This window comes from Sciurus carolinensis, chromosome 1, assembly GCF_902686445.1.
Source record: "Sciurus carolinensis chromosome 1, mSciCar1.2, whole genome shotgun sequence".
Classification (NCBI taxonomy): domain Eukaryota; kingdom Metazoa; phylum Chordata; class Mammalia; order Rodentia; family Sciuridae; genus Sciurus; species Sciurus carolinensis.
In genome coordinates this window covers 96,006,171-96,021,633 of record NC_062213.1, presented here as the reverse complement: position 1 = coordinate 96,021,633, position 15,463 = coordinate 96,006,171, and the positions used below count along the sequence as shown (strand labels likewise).

General features: G+C 43.5%; 1 protein-coding gene across 5 annotated transcripts; it reads left to right on the top strand.

The window, feature by feature from the left end:
- The first annotated feature begins 610 nt into the window (after window positions 1–610).
- On the top strand, window positions 611–9,712 carry Chtop (chromatin target of PRMT1). 5 transcript variants are annotated; one of them, XM_047543859.1, is made up of 7 exons: window positions 616–903; window positions 1,985–2,066; window positions 3,438–3,591; window positions 4,295–4,378; window positions 6,262–6,445; window positions 7,246–7,383; window positions 9,198–9,712. In XM_047543859.1, the coding sequence occupies exons 2-7, from the start codon at window positions 2,002–2,004 to the stop codon at window positions 9,401–9,403; spliced, it is 831 nt and encodes a 276-aa protein (XP_047399815.1). In that variant the 5' UTR covers window positions 616–903; window positions 1,985–2,001; the 3' UTR covers window positions 9,404–9,712. The 5 variants fall into 5 exon arrangements, 4 of the variants coding, with proteins under 4 accessions (XP_047399815.1, XP_047399813.1, XP_047399820.1 ...); XM_047543857.1 differs by having other exon boundaries at window positions 6,259–6,445; XM_047543864.1 differs by lacking the exon at window positions 4,295–4,378 and having other exon boundaries at window positions 620–903.
- The last annotated feature ends 5,751 nt before the right edge of the window (window positions 9,713–15,463 follow it).

Genomic DNA, 15,463 nt, shown 5'->3' with positions numbered 1-15,463 from the left:
GCCAAATTGGGAAGGGGAAGAAGTGAAGCTGAAAATATGAACTGCTATGAAGGTTGGTGTACAGTTAGCTAGAGGTGTGCTCCCGGCACTAGCCTCCTGGGCCTTGACTGAGGTTAAAGTTTATGCCACACACAATAGGCAAGTTGTGAACAGGGCAAATGGGGAAAAGGCGAGAACCAAAGCAAATCGTTTGGGTCCCATAGTCTGGAAGAGACAGAGGCAAGTCCCGCACAAAGATTTTTAGACACCATTCTCGGCCGGGGAGAGAAGGGAATGAGGGAATACGAACATTTTCATTGGACCGAACACTTCCCACCTGGGCCGAAGCCCCTCTCTAAAACCAAAACCACTCACAACCCACCAAATTACAGTGCAACTCGGTCGGGAAACTAAAGTCTCCACACGCCCCCACCCACCAGGTCACTGAACACACCCCTTGCGGACCGAATACCGCGTGTAACTCCGAAGTGAGTTTGTTAAAGCCCCTCCTTCAACGCAGCGCCCCGCCTCTGACTCCTGCGCAGGCGTAGTCCATCATCCCCGCCCCTAGTTGCGTGCGCATCTAAGCGCCTGACGTAAGTGCGTAGACGCCATTTTAGCCGGTCCCACTCCGCACTGAGCGTGGCAGCCATTTTGTTTTGGACACCGAGCAGGAGTTGGCGGCGGCAGCTGTGGTGGCACAGACGAAAGGCAGAGAAGGGCAGGCCGGACGACCAGGCGGATTGGCCGGCTAGGTAGTCAACCTAAACGAACGAGCCTCGCAATCTACCGCTTACTCATTTAACCAACCGCCCACTTACTGAACCCGAGCCCCTCCGTCAACTCAGGTTCGGCCGGTCCCCGGCCCGCCTGCCGCAGCCGTGGTGGCAGCCCCGGGAGGAGCACTGGCGTCCGTTTCTTTTGGTGCGTTTCTGTGGGGAGGAATAGTAGGAGGGGGGAGCGAAAGAGGCCGCTGGACGGTCCAGCGGCATGGGAGGTAGGATATGGACGCAGATGAAGTGTTGGTGGGGAGGCCTCAGGGAGGGGGCGGAGCCCGAGAGCAGGACGGGGCGGGGCTGACCCGGAGATGGTGGCGGGATTGATGGAGGTTAGGGTTTGCTTGGAATAAAAAGTTAACTGTTTAGCGGTTTGAACAGTGCCTTGACAGGGCATTGAGGTTGGTGGGGATTTAAATGAGGACTGTAGGACCTCGTGGCTGCTTTAGGGTTAAATCTTGTAGAGCGGTCTGGAGAACTCCCAGATGAATGTCCATTGAGGAAACCTTTCCTCCTCCATTCCCTAAATCCCTAATCCCTTGCCAAGGTCCCTCCCTGCTTGGTTCTGGGAGTCGATAGCCACTTTTGAAACTGGGCATGCCTGTTTGTCTTCTCTAAATCAGTGGACCTCAACTTGGCACACTGGAAGCAACTGGGTAATGTTTTATTTTCCCCCAATTGCTGATCCTTGGTCCTTAACCACCAGAGATTGGACCCCTGACATCTGTATTTTTAAACGTTTCCGGTCCAAGTCTTATGCAGCCAATATTGAAAAGGATGCTCTGGATTAAAAGCCAGATCCATTCTTTTTTTTTTTTTTTTTTTTTTTTTTTTTTTGGTACTGAGCATTGAACCACTTTGCCACTGATCTGTGTCCCTAGCCTTTTGTTTTGAGACAAGGTCTAAGTTGCTTAGGGCCTCACTGAGTTGCTGAGGCTGGCCCAGAATTTTTGCCATTCTCCTGCCTCAGGCTCCCAAGTAGCTGGAATTGTAGGCATTAGCCACAGTGCCCAGCTAAAAGCCAGACTCAAACTTTTGGAGACTTTGGCAGATGTTTTCTGTCCTGCGGCCTTGAAATTTTTAATTTGAGGACAACACTCATATAAATTCCTCTTTTGATTTTCAATAGTTAATGACAGGCCTTTTCTTTCATTGTTTGGGCCTTGTCCCTTGTAGAAATAAAGTGGCCATTATTCTGATTTCCTCATTCTGCATATCATTCTTTGTAGATTCTCGGGATTTGAAGATGGCTGCACAATCAGCGCCGAAAGTTGTGCTAAAAAGCACCACCAAGATGTCTCTAAATGAGCGGTGAGGCAGCCAACAGCAACTTCAGCTCCTTCCTAAGAAAACATTACTTAAATGGCCCTGGGGTCCGATGCACAAAAACCAGTTGTAAGCTAAATACCAACAGAAGGCTACCGACCTCTGTTCTTAGTTGCGTCTTATGTGGTACACAAAACAAATTGGGCGGTTGTTTCAAAACCCCTTATCAGTAGATTTTTATGTTAAGCTGTTTGAAATATTTATCTGGTGGGATGTATTTTAAAAAGACTCCTCACACCCTTTCTTTTCTTCAAGTTTTTTTCTTTTTTTTTTTTTTTTTCTTTTTTTTTTCTTTTTTTTTGCATTGATACAGGGGTGGTGCAGCACGGTAGCATGGTATACCTGGCTGCAAAAGGCTTGCTGCCTAGTCCAAGGCCAGCAGTGTTGTGTCTGGCCTGTAAGAGGCAGGTAGCAAGCCATGAATATGTCCAAAGGCCCTCGAATGCCATTCCTGGGCCTTGTAAGAGGCACTTGCTTTGCTCCATTTCACTTTCTTTCCATTCTGCTTTTTAGTTTGTTTTTGTTTTGGATTCTTTTAACTGTTAAGTGTTCTTCTCTTTCATTCCATTAAACTTAACCATGTCAGAAATAGTAGAGGAATATCTTTACAGGCTCTTAAATGATTGAACTGATATTTCTTGAAAGTATTCATTGGGAATTGGAAAAAAATAGTCATGAGACTGAGAAAAATTAAGATATTTAAAGGCAGTTTCAATCTGAGAGCTTTGTTCATTCAGTATGTTCAACCAGTAATTTTTATCAAGTTGATATTAAAACTCTTAAGATATTTAATGTCTCTTTTTGCTTCTTCTGAAGCATGTGTACTTCTCTCCTTATCTCTTAGGATGTGAAACTTTAATCATATATTCACATGTTTCTAAGTGACATGTATATTTATAAGTATGATACACTTCTTTAATTTATGTGGGTGTATTATTTCCTTGGCTTTGAAGGTGCTCTAGGCCTTCCTCATATTTGCCCTTAAAATGAACCCTTGAGTTCCCCAAAGTTTAGGCTTTCTTCGTTTGTCTTTGAAACTACATCTTCTGTCTCTTGTCATCATATCTGCTTATTGCGTGTTTTTCATACTTTTCACTTCTCTAAGAGCAGTTACCTGAGCCCTTGTTATCACTTTTGATTGAATGTGCTGCACTTAGCTGCATTTCTAAGTTTCTGATTCTTGCAAGTTTGTGGAAACAGAGGAGTCTTTAACCCACATCAGCCTTGATCTAAACGTACCACTTTACTTAAAAGTTCGTGGGATCTGGAGCTCCTGGTCTAGCAAGCCATGAAAATGCCAATAAATGTTTTGTAATAAAACTTTTATTTAAACATCCATTTTGTTCGACCTTGAAGCTTTACTAATATGCTGAAGAACAAACAGCCGATGCCAGTGAATATTCGAGCTTCGATGCAGCAACAACAGCAGCTAGCCAGTGCCAGAAACAGAAGACTGGCCCAGCAGATGGAGAATAGACCCTCTGTCCAGGCAGCATTAAAACTTAAGCAGGTGAGAGAATGGGTCTTAATGCTCTGAAGCAGCTGGTGATCTGTGTCAGTCAGTCCACTGAGGCTGTCAGGACGCCATGGATGATGACAAAAGAGGCTTAGGGGCCAATCCTGAAGCTTCTATGAAAGGGAAATTCAGAGAATTCCAATTTTGGCAGGTACTGATGAATAATGTTTTATATTCTGTTTTAGGGAGTTTGCTATCTGTGATCTGTTTGTGTTATCAGTGACTATTAATCTCTTATTTTTTGGTCCTTTACCCTTAAAGTAGATTGATGGTTTTTTTAATACAAAGAACCTTTGTTTCAGGTTGGGGTATAGCTCAAAAGTAGAGCACTTTCCTACCATGTACAAGATCATGGATTTGATCCCCAGCACTGCCCAAAAAAAACAGAGAAGGAAAAGAAAAAACTATTTTTAGAAGATCTTAAAAACAGCCTTTCCTGTTAAATGATCTACATCCTAGGGAAATAATTTTATTCTTCCCTAGTACAGGGAGTCTGGCCTTAGTCAAAGGTTTTCAGTGCTGAAATATAGAAGGAGTATAGTAACTTTCGTTTCCACAGCATCTGAAGTTTTATCAGTACATTGAAGCAAGAGTACTGAGTAACTAATTTAAGAATTAGTGAGGTTCTCTTTCAGATTTCCAGTAAGAGATAATCCTATTCAGATCTGAAATAAAACCTGCTCTTTATTATTCATAGACTTTATATGCAAGTCCGGACATTGGCTGTGGAAGGATATGTCCAAGCTGTGGCTGGGCGTCTGGAGGGCGGTGCCATGCAACTGTAAGGACTTTAACTGGTAGCACTGCATGGCTGTGCATAAATTCAGCAGTTAAATGTAACACCCTCCCACCCTTATTCTGAACCACTGGGCTCACTGACCAAAAATAAACAAGGCTTTCTGCTTCAACCACCTTAAGCCTTGTGTGACTGGATCCTTCTCTGACTCAGGAAAGCAAGAAGCGAAAAGCACCACCAAAGGACCTTTCAGCATGAAGCTTTAAATATAGACTGTGCAAAAAGTAACCTCTTGAGCAACACTGTCAGCAGCTTCTGTGATGATGGAAATGCTCTCTATGTGCTGTCCAATACAGTAGCCACTAGCCATGTATGGCTATTAAGAACTTTAAATGTAGCTAGTGCTATTGAGGTGCTTAATTTTTAATTATTTAAAATTTTCTTTAAATAGCCACATGTGTCAGTGGCTGCCTTATACAGGCAACTCTAGAGTGGAAACCAAGTGGTGTAGTTGACATCCTTAAGTGATCTATCAATGTTTAAAGGATTTGTGGCAACTAGGGATGGGGATAGAAGAACTTCTAGGCACTGTACAGTACTTCACTGAAGAATAGAACTCAGGAGAATGAATATATTCAGGAAAACTGAACATGAGGTACTTACAGAATGCAGTCCTGATCTCATAATCATGTGCTGGGACTGTGGGTGTAGCTCATTCACCTAACGTGTGAGGCTGTGGATTTGATCCCTAGCACTGCAGAAATTACAATTGCGTGCTGATTAGAGGAGTGACAGGACAGCCCCTTAAGGTTGGTTGCACCTCCCTGTGCTAGGAGTCTTTCTCTACTGATCAGAATCAGTTTGTTACCATGTGCTAGGAAGTTAAGCCTGGCAGCATCATTTTGAGGACTATGATTGGGCACAGGGGAACACATACATCTTTTGTAGTTACTTGTTTGTTGAACCTGAGCATGCATAAACTTTTATTTTTATTCATGTTGATTGATGGCTTTATAAAAAAACAACCTTACTAGGGCCTTGGTTGTGTGTTCAAAGCTACATTGATGAAATTTCCTTTGAAGAATTTTCTAAGATGTGATCTTCAAGGATTTCTCTTTGAGAACAGATTATTGAAAATCTACCTCTGTAGTATTTCCTTGTCCTCATATGTGCCCCTTTGTGATAATAGTTCACCTTTGTTAATTCTAACATAAGTTTGGCTGGCTCTCTGGACATATATTTTTGTTTATTTTGAATTTAAAGTCATTATACCGACTTAAAGGAGCTGTTTGCAAGGGTAGACATGAAAGTATGGATTTTTAAGAAATGTAAGGAAAGGAAGTTTGACTTTTTTGTGTTTATTTGCATCTTAAGGTAAAAAGTGGACCGTCTGGAGATAGATACTCAAAGGAAAAATGGAGCACACTGGCCTCTTTGACTGAAAATCAATCTTGTTCTTAAGTCACAAGAATTCAAATGAACTTGTAATTTAAATTTTGCCCAGAGTGTGATGAACTTCCTGTGGTGTTTGAGTAAGCCTTTGAAGACAGTGGTAGTTCCTGGGCAGGTATGAATTAAGTCATATCATTGTCAACTTGTGGTTCAGAAACAGCAAGTGTTCTTATTAAAATTTAAGTTCAGCTGGTGGTATATGACTTCTGTAGCCAAATTAGTGAGGTAATTTGTGCTGATGCCAATTTCATAGGATCATACTGAAGCTTCTTAGTTTCTGCTCTGGATCAGAATTCTTTTATACCATATTCTGAGAACAAAGGTTTCTGATTTGGGATCCTCAATGATACCCACAGCCGGTTATTTCCCTCCACACCAGGCATCTCACTTGCTTCTTTTTCTCTGCACTTAGAATTGCCAGATTCCCCTGAATTGCTTTTTTGATCTCAATCCTCCAACACCTTTTCTTCCAGAAGAGCTTAAAGCAGCGCCTGGGTAAGAGTAACATCCAGGCACGGTTAGGCCGACCCATAGGGGCCCTGGCCAGGGGAGCAATTGGAGGACGAGGTCTGCCCATAATCCAGAGAGGCTTATCCAGAGGAGGACTCCGTGGGGGACGAGCCACCAGAACCCTACTTAGGGGCGGGATGTCGCTCCGAGGTCAGTTCTTCGTACCTGATAACTGTTAGACCCTATCCCCTTTCCTTTTCTCTTGGGCTGCTTATGGACACATTTGTTTAACATCTTAATACTAAATTTGTATTAATATAATTAATAACTTTTGAAATCACATTTTAATAGTGCTGCATGCCTTTTATCGATACCATTCCTTTTCTGATAATTGTGCAATGGTGAGAGGCTATGACCTGCATAACAGGTAATTCATGTCATCTCCATTTCATTTTAAAGCACCCTGCTGCTGCTTGAATCAAAGCACATTCAAGTTCTAGAAATAAGTCAAGTTTAAGAAATGTATGGTTAGCATGTATGAGGCCATGGGTTCAATCCCCAGCACCAAAAAATTAAAAAAAAAAAGAAAAAAGAAAAGAAAAAAATTTATGGGTCTTCGACCTATAACATAACTAAACATCTCTGTGTTCCTGGTCCTAGTGCAACACTGTTATCATCTGGAAGAAGGAGAGGACAAGTTGGCCAGAAGTACTTAACCTATATCTTATAATTTGGGCACTGCTATACTGTTCCCTGTATAGTTTTTAAATTTATTAAGTTTATACTTAATTAACTCCCAGGTTCCCAAGATGAATTTGTGGTCAGAAATGTTGAACTAATAAATAATGAGCAACTTAATTTGGTCACACTGTAGGTGTGCAGCTTGCCCCACCCAGCCTAAAAATTAACTGAATTACTTTCATTTAACCCTCACCGCCTTCCTTTGGTTAGAATCTATTTTTGTCTCTCTTGGATTTACCTGCATATACATTGTATGCCTCCTCTCCAAGGTCAAAACCTGCTCCGAGGTGGACGAGCCGTAGCTCCCCGAATGGGCTTAAGAAGAGGTGGTGTTCGAGGTCGTGGAGGTCCTGGGAGAGGGGGCCTAGGGCGTGGAGCTATGGGTCGTGGCGGAATCGGTGGTAGAGGTTAGTCAGCTACCAACTTCAGAGAATAGCTCCCCCTTATTTCCCTCCTTTAAAAACTCAGAGCCACCTTTCTGCACAGCTTCAAGTCATAGGCAGGCTTGTTTGTTTGTCTTGTTTTGTTTTTTGAAACTGGCTTATTTCCTAAATTCACATGCTGGTAGTTTGAAAATCTGTCATGATTTTTCTAAGAGCCAGTCAGGTGCATATTACAGAACCATATTACAGTGTTCCTCCAGGTTCTTACAGATTTAAATTGTTAAAATGACAAAATGATTAGTTTGGGATTTTGCCTGTTTCTGTCTCTACCCCATCACTACCACTTGCCCATCTCCTGGCTTAAAACCTCAGTTTAGCCCAGATAAAGAGTAGAGGAGGTGGCCTGGGCATGTAGCTGTGGTACAGCACCCCGGGGTTCAATCCCCAGTGCCCCTCACACACAAACAGAAAAAATGTGAACAGAAAGAAGGTGGTGAGAGGCTGGAAGTATATAGATCAGTGGCAGAGCTCATGCTTAGCACCCATAAGGCCCCAGGTTCCATCCCCAGCATGAGGAGTGACTTGGGTTAGACATGAGGGTTAGACTTGGATCTGAGCATTGGCTCTGAAACGAAGTAAATTCAATGTAAAGTTTCTGCCTATGGGGAGCCAGAGATGGTTTTTCTGATAAAGGTAGAAAGTAAAATGGTATTATGTCAGTTAACTACCTAACTGGCTCTTGCTGATAATCTTACCTTTAACCCTTTGATATTTGTCTTATGATCTCATGATTCAGATGGGGAAAAAAATTTAATGATGGTGGTGGTAATGCCAAATCTCATGGGAGCTTTCTGGCTTAGAACTTAGTGAGAAACTCCCACCACCGCCTGTTCAGAAGGAGAAAAATCTATTCTTACAGCCCCTATGTATATTTGCTTTGTTCCTTTTAAAGTATGTTGTGGGTCTTCCAAAATTTATAACCCTGACATTGCCAAGGAATATTAACTGTTAGGAAAGGGCATTAGGTAACCAAGGGCTTATTTTCTTCTCTCCCATTACATACTACGTGGCTTTTTGAGTGAAATGCAAGTTAGTTTGTTTTCAGAAAGGATTAAATAGATTGTTTTCACATTAGCTTCACCTGGTTTTTGAGAGAGACATCACAGGGGCAGGGAAAACTCAAGTGACTTTTCCAAAAGCTGGATGTATTTTTGTTAAGTGAATTGAAACTACCTCTCAGATAACCACAATTCTAAGGTGCCTAGAATCAGAGATAGAAAAGGCTGGTACTCAAAATGTTTTTCTTCCTTATCTCCTCACATTATTCTGTATCAAAGAGAAACCCTCAATCATCTGACACATGGAGTCAGTTCATTAAGCTTAATAAATTTAAGGAGAGATAACTTTCCAGAGGGTATTCATTAAAGCTTAATTTGAATGTCTGCCTTCACATCCCTGATTCTCAGTGCCCTTTTTACTACTTCCTTGTTACTAAATTGGGTTATCTATAATGTATTTTACTTATGAATTTAGAGGGGATCTCAAACATTAGGTAATTTGTCTTAGGAGAGATTAATTTATCAGTTGATTATTTTCCTTTGTTGATAGAATAAAAAAATTTAGATAGCATTTAGAGATGAGCATGTAATGAGGGATTCATTCTATGTGCTTTCCATGTGTTGCTTTCTGCCCAGTGTGTTTCTTGTTTTTCCAGATTTCTCCTCTTTGCCCTGCCCTTCAGCTTTTCTCAGCTAGACCCCACTGCTCAAGGGGCATTTACTATAGCACCCATTAAACCTACTTGTAACTGTCTTTTTTTTTCCCCCCCCTTGGGCCAGGTCGGGGCATGATAGGTCGGGGAAGAGGGGGCTTTGGAGGCCGAGGCCGAGGCCGTGGACGGGGAAGAGGTGCCCTCACTCGCCCTGTATTGACCAAGGAGCAGCTGGACAACCAATTGGACGCGTACATGTCGAAAACTAAAGGACACCTGGATGCCGAGTTGGATGCCTACATGGCACAGACAGATCCAGAAACCAATGATTGAAGCCTGCCTGCCTATCCTTCTGTGAGAGACTCTTGATAAGTCGCCACATCTGTAAATAACCTTGAGATAACAGATGAGAAGAAACCTGATTGATGCTGGAAGGACCTATCACAATAGGCTATGGACTTACCTGCCACCAGTTTGTGCATTTAGTGTGTTCCTTTTACTTTTTGATACTGTGTTGTATGAAACCCTTTTTTCCTTTGATTTGATTGGTTTTTGTTTTGTTTTGTTTTTTCCTCTCCCTTCACCCAGACTTATCTTTGAACATGAATGTGTTGGCCTTGTAGGTAGAACACTTTGCCTACCTCTCTGCCTCCCTTCTATCGTACACTGACATTCTCTGTGCCCCCACAAAAAGTTCCCAGAAAGAGCCAATTTTTTTCTCCTTGATGCCTTGGTTTCTGAGATAGAGTTCTGTTGTACATCCTGTTTAAATAGCCTCTTAGAAGTGTTAGAAAAATCTGGAGTTGAAAATTAAGTTTTGCTGCATTGTTAACAGCGTAGTAAGTTGGGAACATTCACATTGCTACAGGGACACATAACAGGTTACACATGGTATCTGCTTTGGCTGAAGTTGCTACCAGGTGCTTTGATACCACATAGTTGGTAACCAGCATGCTAGATTGGATACATGCACTTTCTACCCTCAAATGAGATTCTTCAGCTTGCCTCTTGGCTTTGTATCATATCCAAAGGGATTGGACTGCTTACACCTGCATTGGAGAGGAAGAAATTACTTGGTTTGACTAGTATCAGAGGGAAAGGAATGGGGGAGTAGGGGAGACCACTACTGGGAAGGATCAGGAACTACCCATACCAAAATGCAGTTATCATGTTTGTTCCAGACCAATCTTGGGCTTCTCCATTTGTTGGCTTTATTTGATCCTCCTCTTGAAGGTTTAAGTTCAACCATATTCTGTCAACTGTTCCAGTTTCAGTGGAATCTTGTATTTCTGGTTCATTATAACAAATTGTTCTCTCAAATCCAACCAGGACTTTCTCTTTATTTGTTGGACTCCTTGAGACGCTACAGCTGTTTTAATGACATTTCGATGTACCCCTTATATAGTTGAGAGTCATTCCTGGTTGTATTAAAATTCTTAACCAGGGTGAGGGTGAAAAGACAGAAGGTGAAAGTTTTTGCCCTCCCCAGTCTGTAAACTGGCTATGGGAACTTAAATGAAGATGGTTCTTGGACTCTGGCATAATTTGCCTTGCTATTTGAAGTGAAGGAAAAGAAGATCCTGGCCACCCTCAACCAAGTCTCTTGCCATTGAGCTGGCTACAAGGCATCCTAAACTATTGGGATGTGGTGTGCTCATTAGGAGCCAGGAGGAATATTTTGGTCAGGACAACCTGAACTTGGATCCTTACCTGTCTGAGATGGGACAACTGAGGAAAGCCAGGGGAATTGAATAGTGACTAAGCAGAGATAAATCCCCCAGCTCTGCTCCTTCCATCATTTCCAGTGCTAAAGCACAAGGACTTCATTGTGCAACGAGTCTCCTTCCCTTCCAGAGGAAACATGCTCAAAGTCCTCAGCCAAAGAGGTGGCCATTATAGCCTAGGTCCCCTTTTTCTGCTTTTTCTATGCCTCTGCCTCACAATGGAATTTGTCCTCCATGGAGGGGCACAGGGAACTCTGCCCTGTGAGCTGTGGGCTCTCCAGCCTCACCTGCTGCTCATTGCAGCACTTGTGTCCTGAGGCCTGTTCCTACTGCCATCCTCAATCCACAGTAAGTGTCCCAAGGTAGAGTAGGATGAGTAAGCCTGGCTACCTTCACCCATTCAACTGCCATCTGCTGAGGGCTTACTGTGCTGACACAAGGCATTGTTTTCATAGAAGAGCATTGGGAACATGGAAAATTTAAAGATGAAAATAATATTCCAAGTAGATAATGACAAGTAGACAGCTACTGTGAGCTGAAATGTCATGCATGCACACCAGGGGAAAAAAGCAGTGGGTCTTAAGGATAGGAGATCCCTCAGTATGTGGGTTCTTCAACCTGATTTCTGAAGAGCTTGACCTTTATAACTTGGGTAGTAAGGAGATATCCAAAGATTTTAATAAGCAGAGCACATAGGATGATCTACTCAATCCTAAAGAGAGATGATAGGCTACAGGGTCAAGGCCCCAGCTATCCACTTAACACCCGGTTAGAGCCTTAATGGCAGTGTATCCTCTCAGGCTTCCTAGGACCTTTTTAGGCCCTGCAGCAACTGAGCAGCTCACTGGGGATGGCCTCAGGGAGAGGACCCCAGAGGGACTGGAACCTGAAGAGAGTCCCTGGCTTAGTACTACTACAGGCCCCAGTCTTTACTGCCTGGAGCTACCCTTCTCACTGTCCAGTGAATGTGAGAAGAGCAAAAGGACCCAAGCCGCCTCCATTTTCCTGGGCTCTGGGGTCCTCTAGGGATTCACCTCTTGCTTTCCCCTTGACCCAAATTCACAGACAGGCTTGTCACAATGAGAGTATGTCTTCTGACCTCTTGATTCTTGACCTTTCCTAATACCACATTTTGACTTCTTATCAGGGATCTTTACAGTCCAGACTTTCTCAAACGTTTTAATTGGATATGCCACTGAGAGAATGGTCCAGGTGCCACTTGGCTGTCCCATGTTCACTACAGATGGCAGTGTGGACCCAAAAGAAAGGAGTGGAGGCTTCCACTCCCTGCATGGGTTTTCTGACCTGTTCCACACCCTGGCTAGAGACCTCACCAGGCATGCTGGGGCCCCTGACATGTGGCTCAGGGACAAGAAGGGAAAGATCAGAGGTGATTGTGAAGCTGGTAAGAATGACAGATGGTGGAGACTGAGGTCCAAGGTGATTCTAGGACACATGATGGCAGCACACCCCCCCCCCCACTTGTGAACCTGTGTTGGGCCAGCAGACCTGGACAGCTGAGGTCCACAGGAGACCTTTTAAGGGATTCACTTCATTTTACACTTAGGCTTGACATATTTATTTTAATTTCCATACCCTCTGATGTAAGGCAATTATCAGCTCAAGAAAAAACACCATGGGCAAGAAGGGGACACAACAAAACTGGAAGTCTTGGATGAAAGGGATACTCCAAGATGTCTGAGTCTTTCTTCTTTGGTTTTTTTTTTTTTTTTTTTTTTCCCCCATTGTTTTTCCTGTACTGGGAATTGAACCCAGAGTACTTTGCCATTGGACTGTATCCCCATTCCTTTTTTTTTTTTTTTTTTTTTTTTTGGTGCTGGGGATTGAACCCAGGGCCTTGTGCATGCAAGGCAAGCACTCTACCTACCAACTGAATTGTATCCCCAGCCACTTAGCACTTTTTGTTTGGTTTTTGGTTTTGGTTTTGTTTTTTTAGTTGATGTCTTTTTTTTTTCCTCTCTTTAGATACACAGGACAGTAGAGTATTGTGACATAAAACATACATGGAATATAACTTACCATTCTTGTACATGATGTAGAGTTGTGGGGTTACACTAGGCATGTATTCATATATGAATATGGGAAAGTTACATTTGATTCATTCTGTCTTTCCTATTCCCATCCCCCCTTCCCTTCATTCCCCTTTGCCTAATACAATGAACTTCTATTCTTCCCTCCCCCGCTTATTTTGTGTTGGCATCTACATATCAGAACATTTTTCCTTTGGTTGGGGGGATTGGCTTATTCCACTTAGCATGATAGTCTTCAGTTCCATCCATTTGCCATAATTTCATTCTTTATGACTTAAGTAATATATGAATATGTTCCACATTTTCTTTATCCATTCATTGTTGCAGGGCACCTAGGTTTGTTCCATAGCTTAGCTATTATGAATTGAACTGCTATAAACATTGATGTGACTGTGTCACTGTAGTATGCTAATTTTAAGTCCTTTGGGTACCCAGCCCTTTTTTAATTTTTTGAGACAGAGTCTCACTAAGTTGCCAAGGCTGGTCTTGAACTTGGGGTCCTCCTGCCTCAGCCTCCTGAGCCCCTAGCATTAAAGGCATGTGCCACAGTGCCCAGCTCTCCTTTGGATTTTAACAGAAAGCACATCCTTCAAAATTTTTCAAGGGAAAAGCCAGGCATAGAACAAGGAAGACAAAGGTGGAGGAAAGGTTGATGAGAAAGACAAAAGTGGACAAAAAACCCTTAGTGACCTCATCAGCATTGCCAAGGCCAGGACCCCACCCTTCATCTCTGACCCCTTTGTGATAAGCAGGAGCCCTGGAGTCTGACCTGAGAATTCACCTGTGGGGACGTGAGGAGATAGCAGCTCTCCAGGAGCACCATTGATAAGAAAGCTGAAACCAGACTCCTGCTGCCCACCCTAACACTTCCCAGCCCCCCTCCCTAATACCCACATTGTTCCTCTGTTGAAACACTCCAGGGCTCCCCAGTGTTCTGGCTCCCCAGAAAGCAAACTGGATCAGGGATATCCCCAACCCTTTCCTTTGGATCTGACAGAGGCACAAGAAGTCAAACTCAGGTGGTCCTCCTCAGTTGAATGGTACCAAGTCACCATGGCCCACCCTCTGCCACAGGGTGTGGTGGTGCAGGCCTATAATCCCAGTGACTCAGGAGGCTGAGGTAGGAGGACGTGAGTTCAAGGTCAGCCTCAACAATTTAGAGAGGCTCTAAGCAACTCACTGAGACCCTGTCTCTAATAAAATATAAAAAAGGGCTGGGGATATGGCTCGGTGGTTAAGCGCCTCTGGGTTCAATCTGTGATATAAAAAAAATAAGTAAAATAAAAAGTAAAAAATATGGGATGGGATTGTGGCTCAGTGGTAGAGTTCTTGCCTAGCATGTGTGAGGCACTGGGTTCAATTCTCAGCACCACATATAAATAAATGAATAAAATAAAGGTCTATCAACAACTAAAAAAAAATTTTTTTAAGTAAAAAATAAAAGACTGGGGATGTAGCTCAGGGGTTAGGTGGCCCTAGTTTAAAAAAACCAAAAAACAAACAAACAAAAAAACCCTCTGCCAATCTTGAGTTCCCTCCCATCCCAGGTTCCTCAGTAGGTACAGGGTTCAGGTGACCTCCAGGCAGAGGGTACCGTAGGACTGGCTCCCTGAGTCAACATAAGTGTATCTCTGCAGAGCTTCCTCAGGGACCTACCCTAGGACCCACGTGAAGGCACTCAGCGAGAAGACAATTCAAGCAAAGCACCATCCAGAGGATGGGGAGAATGAAGTCAGAAGAGGTAGCCTCAGAAGTAGGGCAAAGCTCAAGTTTCCAGGAGGTGACCAAAGACCCTAAAATATAGAATAGAGAGATTTAGGGCTGGGGAGATAGCTCAGCTGGTAGAGTGCTTGCCTCACAAGTACAAGGCCCTGAGTTCGATCCCCAGTACCGCAAAAAAAAAAAAAAAAAGATTTACGGGCACTGAAATTCCTACAACACCCAACGCAGCACCCCAAGAAAACCAGCTGCTAGAGGATTCTGCTGGGCACAAGAGTTGGCAATGCGAGCACATCTGAGTTGGCAGGCTATCCTGACCTTCAGCCCCCTGCCAAGGGTTTACCTGTTCCAGGTGGCCTGCAGCAAGCACAGCTACATTTTTCCTGCCACCTACAACTGACAGAGGCTGCTGGCATTGTGATGGTTGACAGGCAGTACCCATAAATCCACTGCCTAAAATTTGTGCATGACTGGCAGCCAGATTAACACCACATCACAGGTCAAGTGGAGATGCAGCAATGCCAGACACTGCTGCTGTGGGACCAGGGATTGCACTTTATGCTAGAACTCAGCCTGATCCCCAGCTCTAGCTGCCCAGGCTATGAGGCTACAGGTTAGAGTGCCCACTAGTCATCAGTCTGCTGTCTATAAAGCACAAAAAGACTTCAGAAGTGAAAATGCTTATATACTGCAAATCCCCTGTGCTGCCTATGGAGAAAATGGAAACCAAAGACAGGCCCTCAAAGTCTGTCAGCAGAAAGTAGGCTTGGCTGCATGCTTGTAATCTCAGCAATTTGGGAGGCTGAAGCAGGAGATCTCAAGTTGGAGGTCAGCCTCAGCAATTTAGCGAGATCCTGTCCCAAAATAAAAAGGGCTGGGGGTGCTGGGGAGATAGCTCA